At 38.0% G+C, this 12,733-nt stretch overlaps 1 protein-coding gene across 1 annotated transcript; it reads left to right on the top strand.

Moving 5' to 3' along the window:
• The first annotated feature begins 1,591 nt into the window (after positions 1-1,591).
• On the top strand, positions 1,592-12,503 carry LOC141419820 (phosphatidylinositol-binding clathrin assembly protein-like). Its single transcript, XM_074063549.1, has 11 exons — positions 1,592-1,600; positions 1,702-1,867; positions 3,116-3,258; positions 5,006-5,081; positions 5,958-6,060; positions 6,212-6,305; positions 6,397-6,508; positions 6,876-6,982; positions 7,586-7,627; positions 12,103-12,182; positions 12,386-12,503. Exons 1-11 carry the CDS (start codon positions 1,592-1,594, stop codon positions 12,501-12,503), a joined length of 1,050 nt encoding a protein of 349 aa, XP_073919650.1.
• The last annotated feature ends 230 nt before the right edge of the window (positions 12,504-12,733 follow it).

The raw sequence follows: 12,733 nt of genomic DNA, 5'->3' as shown, positions 1-12,733 counted from the left end.
ACTTCACAGGTGACCAGTCTCTGTTAAGATCAAAGTAGCCCGTTAAGGGGTTACTTACCCTTGGGGTATCCCAAGGGTGCTCTGAAGTAAACCACATCCTAAATATTGGCTACGCCTGGAGCTGGGAGTGGCACATAGGTAATCTCTTTAATTTAACAACATGAAGACCCAGGCCCAGGAGTTGCACCCTAGGTATGTGATAGGCCAGGAGCTGAGGATTTCACACAGGTAATCTAAAGACTCAGGCCCAGAATTCCATCCTAGGGGCCAGAAGGACCTGTGGCTGAGAATTCCTCAATAAATATTGTAGTTCCAAATACTGATAGTATTCTTACTGTAGATACCCATTTTCAGCATATTGAAAGTCTATTCCTTTCCTAATAAACTTTACTATCATTTTCACTATTTTTGGGCTTGCCTTGTAAAGGGGACTGCAAAAGGGAAAAATTTTGTGTGCTGGCCAGTTTCCTGTTCTCATTAATCAACTGACATTTTCTCCCTATTGTCTACGTGCTGGAGAGCCCAAGGTTAATGTCCTTTACTCCTCAGTTAAACCACCACAGAAGTAAACCTGTCAGCCAAGACATATAGCTTCAGAGATGTGGTGCCAGGGCACCTGGTGAACCAAGGCCAGCACCTATTCGGGGACATGCATTTGGTCATGTACTCAAACTGAGCCCCTGAGCGCCCCTTTAAAAAGCAGACATTTTCTCTCAGAAGTGGGATTTCAGAGCTTTGAAAGGCTGGACTCTCCCTGTCCTCCTCTTTGTCTGATAAATAATAAACCTTATTTCCTTTTCCTCAAAACCCTTCTCTAGTTATTTGTGAACTGGCATTGAGGCCAGGGGACCAGATTCATAGCCTGAGTTCTTCTCAGGCCAGATGCAAGAGTAGAGTTAAACTTTCTAGTAACAGTATGATATGTGAATTAAATATCAACAAAGGCATTAAAGAAAACATACCTTGGAAGTATAAAAGTGATTTGACAGTAATGTATGTGCCTGACTAAACAAACTCCAACATTCTTTAAACGAATGCATAAAAATACAACACTCCACAAAGCAAAATTTGTGGCATCTAAATGGAAATTACTAGGTATAGGAAGAAGCAGAAAAATGTGCCCGATACACAAGATAAAAAAATAAATCAATAGAAACATACCCCAAAACGTCAAAGATGATAGAATTTAGATCAGCGTTTTAATACAACCATTATGTATATCCTCAAAGGTTTGAAGGAATATGTGAACAACAAGAGGCAAGTAATGAAAGATAAAAAGAACCAAATGGGACTTCTACAAATGAAACAATATTATATATGCAACATGTTCTGGATGGGATTAACAGCAGATTAGACTGCAAAATAAGAGAATATTATTAATATTCATTAAATCCTTGTTGCTTATTATGTCATTGTGCATGCACTTTGCAGAAGGTCTTCCCTGTCTCCTCTGGAGATCCCTGCCTCAAGGCCAGAGCCTACACTCATAACCCAAGTGAGTGTCTAGTACCCCTCTCTTGGGCCCTATGGCTGTCCTTCTCAACATTCTTTCAGACTCCTGGTGCTTTGTGAGCTCAAAGTCCACCTCATAATGCTGGAGGTATGTGTCACGAGCCACAAAGAAAAGGTTGCCTGGTGAGGGTCACCTGTAGGGCTAGGCCTTTCTTTAGTCATCTCAGGCTCTTCATCCATTATTACCAGGGATTCTGGTCCCCGCTGGTCGGGAATAAGAAGGGACCGAAATCCCAAACCTTGGCTCTAGCCCTTGCGGCTGGCAGCGATGAGTACATGGGATCGTCTGCATCCAAGGCTGCCCTTGGGGCGACCACTGATGAGCTCACAGAACCAGAGCCAAAACATCTGGCTGGTGAGTAGGAGGCTGAGTGGGGCGGCCCACAGAGCTACTGTGGTCTGAGCGGGAGAGAACCTCTCAAGGCAGCATCTTGTTTCCACCCCACGCCTGGCCAACCTGCCCCCTTGCTCCTGCAGGAAGGAAAGTTCAAATTGTTCTAGTAATCTTCAGTTAAGCATAGAGAGGAACCAATGGCGTTTTTAATGCCAAATTCTAAAATAGAAGTATTCAAATGAATAGACTTCAGAGTACCTACTGTAATATTTTTGCGCCCCTGTGTACGTTTCTAAGAGAAATGTTTTAATTCTTAAGGTGATTTGTTGCTGAAGATACACTTTCAGTCTAGTCCCACTGCCTATTGTTTCTAGCTCACAATGAACAGTAAATTCACAAATAATATACATAAAGTCCTAGTGCTGTGGAAACCTTCACAGTTGACTCACTGTTTTGATTACCTCTACATTTTGATATTTTGCTTAAACCTATCCAATGACTTAATTTGTATTTGCCTTACAAAGTTTTGTCATCTTGTTATCATGAAAATGTGCATATGTTACAGCAACTAACAGTTTACAAGGTGCTATAGGTAAATTTCATTATATGTTTTTAAAATAATTTTTTGGTAAACATTATTCTGGGCAGACCATGTAATAGATTCTATGGAAATACATGTTATCGGGTCCTGGATGTATGTAATATGTGTCAGAATTGGCTGAAGGATGGACAACAGTTAATTATGCGAAAGAGGCAAGGAAGGGAAAGGAGAGCATTTGAGACCTTACCGTGATACCCTAAAGTTAGTTCACGCAAGCCAGAGTCATAAGGAAAAAACAACCTGCCTAGGAAATTTTACAGAAAGGGGAATGAAGCAGACTTCTAGATAAATAGAAATGAAGGAATCTCATTCCCCATAACCTTAAACATGACACATCAGCTGGCATATATGGTAAAGAAATGAATCTGGGTCTGTAGTTAGGGTCAGCTGATTGCTGCAATGCACTAGCATTTTTGTTAAACACTCTAAAGTACCTATACTTTATGTAAAATGCTGATTAATAAATGGGGACTACAGATGAAGTTATTTTGTAATGAGAGGAATTAGACCATTTTGAAAGGAAAATGATTACTAAAAACAGGAAATCACTGCATGTTCTTGAATGGGCAAATGAAATAATGAAAGTTAACTTTTAAAGAGCTGCACGAAGTGAATTAAAAATTATTTCTCAATCTGTATTTTAATATTTGTCAATGTCTCTAATTTAGATCTAATACAGTACATAAATGAAACAAATATGAGCGTTGAACATCTGGCTAATGTCCTTTCTGAGAAAACTGGGAGCAGCAGCTGGGTGGTGGTGTTTAAAGCCCTGGTTACTGTGCATCACCTTATGGTGCATGGAAATGAGGTGAGAGTAGTGACATATCTATGGGTGTTTTTATTAATGACCATCTTTGAAATCAGTATTCTTTAAAGCACACAATTCACTCACTGCTAAAGTACCCACTGAATAATAAACAACAAAGTCGTTATTCAATATTAGATAACTCTTTAGATAATTTAGACCAACCCCCCTCAAAGTTTTACTACATAAATGCTTTACTTTCCAAGGGAGACCGAACACCTGAGTATATTATATCATCACCTGTCCACTTCTTCCTGTACACACACACTGTACTTCACAGAACAATTGAAATGCTCTATAATATTAAATTACTGTTTTCTAATTTAAATTTACAAACATTTTGTTTCAGTAAACTTTTAATTAAAAATTATTGTTTAACTGGGCTGAGAGTGTGGCTCAATTGGTAGAATGCTTGCCTGGCAAGGACAAGGCCCTGAGTTCAAACCTCGGTATTTCCAAAAAAAAGAAAACCATAGTGAAATATGCATAGCATATTGTTTAGAAATTGGCTGGATTTTGAAACTGACTGTAAAAACAGCAGTAATGACACTGTAGAATATTGGGTGAAAAAGAATATATGTATTATGTACATATATATTTAAATAGAATATAGTAGAGATATAAAAAGTAGAACCATACTTATATGGAAGCTTGGTGGCACTAAAACATGTTGGGAAAGAATTTAAAATAAAGTCTTTTGGCACAAGTGGTATCCCTACAAAAATTATAATGAGGTCCTTATCTTCATATACAAAAGTAAATTCCACATGGATAAAATATTAAAAACTCAAATTTAAAATTAAAGAAAATGTAGGAGAATATATTTATGACATTTGGGTAAAAAATCATAAAAGGATATGTTTGCAACATATATATTACAGACTAAAGACTAATCATAAGAACACATAACTGTAAGAAAAAGGCCATATAGTCAGATAAATCAGCAAAAGTAATAAACAGAGAGCTCACAGAAAAGAAAAACGTAATGTCAGATAATCATCTAAGAGCATACGCAATTAGCAAAATTTAAAATTTCTGATAGTGTTTAATTAAATTAAGTTTAATTTAAATCTCATTTAAATTAAATGAGATATATAGCAACAAGGCTGGATTTCAAAAACAATGCTAATAGAGTTTCCTAAGGGATGAAACAAATTGTAGAATGACATTTAAAGTACAATGGCACTTATATAATTTTTAAAATATACACATAGTATTTTTTCATGGAACAAATGTGTGTGAAGCTATAATAAAATAAAGACAGTAAGTTAAAATTATGATGCCAGTTACATCTAGATAGGAGAAAGCAATGGGTCTTCAAGGTGTGTCAAAGGATACTTTAGTTTTAATTGTAGTCCTTTTTTCCTCTTATCATAAAAATAGTGTTGAGGCAGATATGTCAAAAGTTAGCAGTTGCTATTTCTAGATAGTGAGTTACCCAGATATGTCATAAATATATTCTTTGCACTGTTGTCAATTTTAAATGACCCCCAAAATTAAAAGGGGGCAATGGCTAGACAGAAGGTGTTTGGGGGGATGTGTTTAATCCCTTGATTATTATCATTTATATAAAGAGAGGAGCATTAACAACACTGCAAGTTATTACATATGATCATGGTCAACATAATCAATTCTCCTGAAATAGATATGTGATAGAATTTTGTTAAATGTACATTCATAATGACACAATTTTTATGAACTTTCTTGTGTACGGAAACTAATTTCAGAATTTGGCACATTTGTTTGACAGCGTTTCATCCAGCATCTTGCATCTCGAAGTTCTTTGTTTACTTTACACAACTTTCTGGATAAAAGTGTTGTAGAAGGTAGGAAATACTTCTATGTGACAAGGAGGGAAAAGATCTGAAAACAATGCCTAATTAAGAAAATGTTTCTAAATTATGAGGGAGTGGTGTGGTGTACATGTTGTGAAGACAAACAGCCCCTAAATTCATTGATAAAACACATATTTGAGTGCTTACTATGTGTAACAGAATATGCCATGTGATAGAGAGGGGGGCATTAATAAGACCTCCAGGTGTCTATGCAGTGAGGCCTTGTCCAGCCTACCAAAAATTGTAACACATCTGTACACCACTTCTCTCTGCCTGGGTTCTCTTCACTTCTCACTGATTGTTCTTTTCTTTTCCCTTACTTTCTGTCAATCCTCATTAGAATTAAACCTTATGACAGTAGAGACTTTTCCTTATTTTTTTCACTGTTGAACTTTCAGCACCTAGAATGGGGCTTGGCTTGGAGTAGTGTTCAGTGAGTGAATAAATTGAATAAATGAATCAAGGTACATTTGAAGGTTGAGTAGCGAGAAGGTGAGTTCTTACCATGGGCTTTCTCCAGTTTCTCGATGAAGTAGGGGACAAGATCATTTGCTGAGTGGAGAAATGGTTGAGCAGGTTAAGACAGTAAGAAAACCACTAAGAATTTAAAATAATTTCTGTTGGAAATATGAAAGGAGCTGATGAAGTACAATTACTTCCTGTGGTCAGGAATATCACCATCAACACCACGTGATGTGTAGTGATATCAAAACTTTAAAGAAATAAAAACAATCTTTAACAGGAATTTTGGCTTTTGTGCTTCAAGGAAATTGAGGTATATGGGTGGATAAATTTTTGAATTTATTGACATATTGTAAATAGCTAATATTGGTTGGATTGGAAATAATCACTGTATCTCATTTTTAGGCTACACTATGTCAACCTTCATCAGACGATACAGCAAGTATCTGAATGAAAAGTCACTTGCATATAGGCAGATTGCATCTGACATCACAAAAACCAAAAGAGGGTCAGTAAATATTGTTTGTAAGTAAATACTGAAATACATAAGTGTTCTTTGTGTTTTGTCAAAAACGCAGTTGTATTTCAAGATGTCACATCAACAGTGCTTCTAAAACTCTTAATTATTGGTGTTTATGAATTTCTTTTACCTTTTACAGGACAGATGGTGTGATGAGAACTATGAATACCAAAGACCTGCTAAACACACTTCCGGTTATTCAAACCCAGTTTGATGCTCTTCTTAATTTTAATGTAAGGGCTTTAAAATAATTTTAAAAATTAATAACTGGCCTAATTTAACTGTACATAGGAGAAAGAATTATTTTTAAAACTCTAATTTCAGGCAAATCCTGATGAAGTAACTAATGGAATCATACATGCTGCTTTTATGCTTCTCTTTAAAGATTCTCTTCGCCTCTTTGCAGCCTATAATGAAGGGATCCTTAATCTGCTAGGTAAGAAGTTATAAACATTACTTTTAAAAAGAAAATTTTGGTAAAAATAATTTATTTCTAAAAATCTTTTATTTCTACTTTTAGATTCATATTTGCTATGGATTAAAAACAGATTCTTGCAGGGCTATGTATGTTTTTAAGTAATAAGATAGTATAGTGCTTTGTTAGTTAAAAATTATTTGACTAATTAACCACAGAACTTTTCCCATTTTTATATAAATGGTAACTGATATTTCTGCAAAATTACAAGGTAATCAACATAGTTTGGGTTGCCATATTATATTTCGACATTCCACATTAAAACCTATTTCCAGGTCAAATAATACATTTCTGACCTTTCTCTAATGTTAATTTTTTCCATTTTTAGGCAAATATTTTGACATGAGGAAGAACCAGTGTAAGGAAAGTTTGGATATTTACATCAAGTTCCTTGGAAGAACAACCAAATTGGCACGGTTCCTGAAGGTTGCAGAGGTACAGAATTCAATCTCTATCCAAGGGTTTTCTGCTACCAGACCAGGAACAATGCTAAAACTGGCCCAACATGTATATAATATAAGTCTTTCCAGAAAGTGGACAGTAGGTAAGACAGGTCTGTGGTCAGTGGGAGAAATACTTGAGGTGAGCCCCATGTTTTCCCTAATGCTCAGAGGAACCCAAGCAAGATAACTGTGAAGAGAACCACCTTTAGACAAGTAATAGTAAAACTTCTGAAAACCAAAGAGAATAAACACATATTACCCATAGGAGAACAATGATGGCTGTCTTCTGATTACTTGAAAGAAATTGAGTGCATTTGTGTGAGAAAAATACCACTTAGCTTTTTCCCAAAATAGCAAAGACTTAAGAACTAGCAAGTCTTTTCTTTTAGAGTCTATCCTTAGGATAAACAGAAATTTGTGCTCAAATGTACAAAACATACTTTTGTGTGGTATATTTTTCTTGATCCTGCCCAGGATGTCATCAGGCTCTTGGGGGAACTTCTCTTTTTTTGTGTATAGTGTTCTCTAGCTTATTTTTTTGTTGCCATTCCCCTCTGTAATGTGTGTGTTACCCCTCCCTCACTTGTGATTTCAGCAAGTTGGAATTCACCAGAGCGACATTCCATATCTTACTCAGGTCAGTGTTCTATGCATTTAAGTGACTTTTTGAGCATATATTTGTATGTTTAGTATATTAATCATCATGATACTCCATCTTTTGCCATATGCATAGGTCTGTATGTTTATTTCCCCATAAGTGACATTTTACATTCTCTCTCTTTCTCTCTCGCTCTCTCTCTCCTGGAATGATAGCTACATCATGTTTTTTAAGTGGACAAAACTGGTCAGTGGAAACAGCACAGTATTTTGAATAATAAACTTAGGTTTGAGCATTTCCTTATCCACATTTTAGGTGTGAGATTCAAGCAACTGATTTCCACGGTCTGTTCCTCATTTACAGTGTTGTAAAAATCAAATGCGCTCAGACTTTTTCTTTCCCCAGAAAGTGGGTCTGAGTGGCTTTGATGGGGATGGGGACCATTGCCCCTGTATCCTTTATATCTTTAAGATTAGCATTAATTTCTGCTGTCATCCTGGAAGGCAACATATTTTCTGAATTGCTAGTCTGCTTGGGAAGTGTGACTGTTTCAGAGGCAGGTCCTCAGCCAATCTTTTGCAATACTGGGGAATGAACCAAGGCCTCACACATAGTAGGCAAGCAGTCTACCACTGAGCTACATCCCCAGCCCCATGTTCCACTAAGTTGCCCAGGCTGTATTGGAACTCAGCTATTGTATCCCAGGCTAGCCTGGAACTTATCATTGCTCCTGCCCAAGCCTCCTGAGTATCCGGGATTACAGGTGTTCACCGCTACAACCAGCTTTCAGCTGATTTTTAATATCCTCTAATTATAGGGCAAGAGGCCTGGAGGAAAGGTGAGGCAGATCCTGATAGGTCATGTTATTTGTGGGGTAGAAGCCTACATTTCACCTGCAACAAAGAAATCTCAGAGGCTTCTGGGGAATCTGGAGACTTGAGACTTTCACAGCCATCACTGCAGATGTCCCCACCCTGTATATCAAGCTGTTCTTTCCTTGGACTGGAATAATGAAAAGCTGTTGATATAACGCACGTGGAATGCTCAGACAGTACCTACTTCTGGTGGCAGTCATGGGTGTGAGAATCCTGTGAAGAGAGACAGTGAAGATGTAGGGGATAGAGGGTAATAGGTTGAGTGTGGATCCGGAATGCAAATAGAAGTAGTGGCTACTAATAAGACAATACAGGAGGCAAAGAGGAGAAGATGGGTGCAGATGTGAACACAACATTAGGTTTAGTGACAGAGAAAGAGAGAGTTTCTGTGTGATGGCTTCTAAACCTTCCAAAGAATGTGTTCTGTCAAACATTTCTTCATGTACAGAGAAGTATAAAGGGGACTTGTATGTAGACATTAAACCCACAGAGTGCACCAGAATGGGAACCACTGAGCAGTCAGATAACCCTAATGGTGTGGAGACAGAAAGACAATAAGAATGAAAGGGACACAATGCCAGCCCCTGAGTTCTGGAAAAAGATGGAAAAATAGTATAGAAACACGGGCTCCTTTCATTGTCTTTGCTTCCCTGGAGGAAGCCTTAAGGACAGTAAGGGGAATTTTGGTGAGAACCACACCTTAACCCTTGTTGTGGCACAGATAAGCATTAACTGATCAACTTGTGTGACCTGAGCTCTAAGGAGACATCTGCCAGGAGGTGCACCCAAGTGCAAGGCCACATTTCACATTGGGCCACCGACTCTCATGTCTTTACCTTACCACTGGTTCCCAGGATCCCTGAATAAGGAAGAAAAGTACAATAGGTGACTGTGGCGGGTCTACAAAAGCAGTGAAGGGTCTTGTTAGGAAATATTCGTGCTGATCCCTACGCATTCCTCTGCAAATCAACCCTATTTACTGGAAGAGCTTCCTTATCAGTATACTGGCCCCTGGCCCTCAGCCAGTACAGAAAGTCATTTGTCATGGCCCTCAGTTGGCAGAACTGCTCCTGAGGCCACTTGCTTTCTCGGGTGTCCTGGAAACTCTGGAATGGGGAGAAATGTAGGGCTACATGAGGGAATGGGAAGGTGAGAATGAGGTCAGCTCCACTTTGCCCCACTCAGTCAGCAAAAACGATGTACAGTTTCAAGGAGCTTTTTCCAGCCACTCAGTCCACTGCTGCTAGATCTTACAAAGGGGTGTTAAGGCCTTCCTCTGTAACTGGATTGTACTTCCAACAGCTTTTGCTTTTGTGAATGGAGGCTAACCTGCTCAACTGCTCACCTTTTGAGAGATCCCTTCTAGATGTCACCTTGCTTAAGAGGAAATCTGCCTCACTCCCTCGGTTAATCCCTTCTGCCTCAACTTTGACATCATCTGGGAGCCCAGAGCCTCCCTCTGCAAGTGGCCATCTGTTGTGTATGTCTGTGCCTGTCTCTCTCCTTTGGACTAGTCCCTGCAGTCCTGTTGCACGTGACCCCCACAAGCACATGTGGCTGAGGCTGCTCTGTCTGCAATCTGATGCACCTTTATTTTTCACTGCAGTAGTTGAAGCATAACGTCTGTGGATCGCACTAGGGCGCAAACCCGGGGACCTGCTGGACGGTTCTGCCATGTTGTTGCTTAGGTGTATTTTCCTGCACTTACGATATTGTCTTCATAGGATGGCTGGAGGGTGACTGCAGACCTCACCAAGAATGTCTTATAACCAACCTCACACCCACCTATTCCATGTAAAGTACTTGGTGCATTTAAGTTTTCAGTACTTCTAAGCAGGCCTCTGCCAATCATGTCTGCCGAGCTCTTACGGCACTGTATCCACAAATTTATAGCTGGCAGTGAATTGTCTGAGAGCAAATAAGACACAAAATATCTCCAGCTGACCTTGCTCAAATACTGACAAATTTTGTTATTTATTCTCTCATAATTGTCCCTTAGCTATATCCATACCTCTCTAAGTACCTCCTTCATTAAACCTTCTACTATTTCCAGTTTGGCAATTCATATCAAACATCTTTACTCCAAAATCTGCTCCTCTTCCTGTTTTCCAGTCTCATCTGATGATATACTCTCCCTCGACTCTCATTTACAATCCAGCGTTGAGTCCTACCAACATTGAGACAGGTCTTTGGGGCGTCTCCTTGTCTCCATCCTGGCTACCTTCAACAGGCCTGCCTCCATATGCTCTGCCTCTACTGTTCATGAAATTGTTTTGTGCAGTGCTTCCAGAATGTAGATCTGATGTCTTCCAAAATATAGATGTGATCATTTCACGCCTCACTTAAAAGCCCTCCAACAGTCTCCTAGTATTCTTAGGACGAAGTCCAAACTCCCCAACATTGCCTTTAATTTAAGGGCCTGCACTGGCAAATTCTACTTTCTCTTCAGCTTTATTTTCTTCATGCTCCCCTTTCTCTAACAAGCTCCTTTGTCTTTTCCCTTGGTCTGTGACATATACCTTCCGCAGGGCCTTTGTACCTGTTTCTCCCTTGCCTATAAATGTTCCTTCCTCCCCTTCTGACCTCCTTATCTCCCTCAGATATCTCCCGCTAATATCCTTTAGATCTCAGCTCAACTATTGCTTTCTTCAGGTGCACTTTTCTCAACTTTGACTTCACATTTGCATGATTATTTGGTATCTCCCCCAGACCCACTGACTGTAAATTTATGAAGTCTGGGACCAAGTTGCTTTTTGCTTGGGGCTGTGTTACGAGTACATACTGTATAGTAAATTTTCAATGACCTTTTCTTGAACAAGTGAATAGATGAGGAAGGAGATGATAAGATGTAGATCCCTGGTGGGAAACTGACCTCATGTAAGAAGTCTGCATTTTTCTTTTTGATGGAAATAGAGATGAAAAGATACATCTACATTATTTCAGCAAGTATTAATTAAGCATGGACTATGTGCCAAGCACTTAAGATTTGTCAGTAAGCAAGATAGAAAAAAAATCTTTATTTTAATGGAACATATTTTATAGCAGAGACACAGGCAATAAATACACAAAGAAAGAAACATGTAATATCATAAAAAAATAAGTACTTTGATGAAAAGTAAAACTTAAAGTTAAAAAGACTTTTTGTAGTCAAAAGAAATGCCCCTCACAGAGGTGACATTTTGGCAGAGACTAAAAACCATGTCTCTCTTTATATGTATGTATTGATTGAATTGGGCAATGAGTGAGATTTTCTGTTTCCTTTCCTTGTTCCTCTCCTTCCACTAACCTAATGCTTTACTTAAATCTATCTAGTGACCTAGTGATTCATGAAAGAACCATAAATAATGATTTCAAACTCAATGCCTTTTCCTCAGGAGATATTTTAGCAATCCTTTGGTCATTTTTTTGTTCGATCAGGCTTTTGTTATTCTTGGTTTTTTAATGTATTTCAAAGCATAGTTTGAAAATCTGATTTGATACCAAGATGTTACTTTTAATAATGAATTCATACATAGTAATTTTAGCACTAATGAATTTGTTATAGAGGTGTCTTAATTTTATTCAAAATATTTTAATATATAGAAGAGATTATGAGATTTCTAACTGTATAGAAAATGAGTATTTTATTATAAATTTTAGGTACCCCACAGTTTAATTGAAGCACTAAAACAGCATTTAGCTTCTTTGGAAGACAAAAATGACACTTTACCTCCTTACAGGTAAGTTAATGTCTTAACATAGGTGAATTTTGTTTCCCTCTAAATAATTTCCCTCAACCTAAATGTTTAACAATATGAGATTGACCAAGTGAAAGGCCATGGCTATGATGAAATACTATTCTATCTCTATATATGGATATAGAAGGACATATGTGCTTCTATTTGTTCTTCACTGTGCCTTATCTTTCTTGTGCTCTCTTTAGTGTCCAGCATGCATTTATTCCATTCATCCCAAATAGTCCAGTGGTGAAAGCTTCAGCAAGTGGAACTTGGTTTGCAGGTAATATGACTTTATTACACGATTATGTCAGGGACAACTGAAGACAGGATTAGAATCTTTTGTCCTTTGACTGCTCAAGTGCCTAATACTTCCTCTTCTTGATGCATATACTCATAATTGTAAAATGATATATGAACAGAGATATTCATTGCAGTATTCTAATAACAAATGACTAATAATGAGGCTTGTTTTTATGTACTGAGATGGAATTCTCTCCAAGATGTATTATCCAATGACAAACGAGCAAGGTGTAAAATACAGTATAGTGTAC

Source organism: Castor canadensis, chromosome X (genome assembly GCF_047511655.1).
Source record: "Castor canadensis chromosome X, mCasCan1.hap1v2, whole genome shotgun sequence".
Taxonomy (NCBI): domain Eukaryota; kingdom Metazoa; phylum Chordata; class Mammalia; order Rodentia; family Castoridae; genus Castor; species Castor canadensis.
The sequence above is the reverse complement of the archived record's forward strand: the minus strand, read 5'-3'. Positions and strand labels throughout refer to the sequence as shown.

Excerpts from the sequence above, each read along its gene's own strand:
- LOC141419820 (XM_074063549.1), top strand. Across the intron at positions 6,061-6,211 it reads ATCACAAAAACCAAAAGAGG|GACAGATGGTGTGATGAGAA; the intron begins GTCAGTAAATAT and ends TACCTTTTACAG. Across the intron at positions 12,183-12,385 it reads GACACTTTACCTCCTTACAG|TGTCCAGCATGCATTTATTC; the intron begins GTAAGTTAATGT and ends TGCTCTCTTTAG.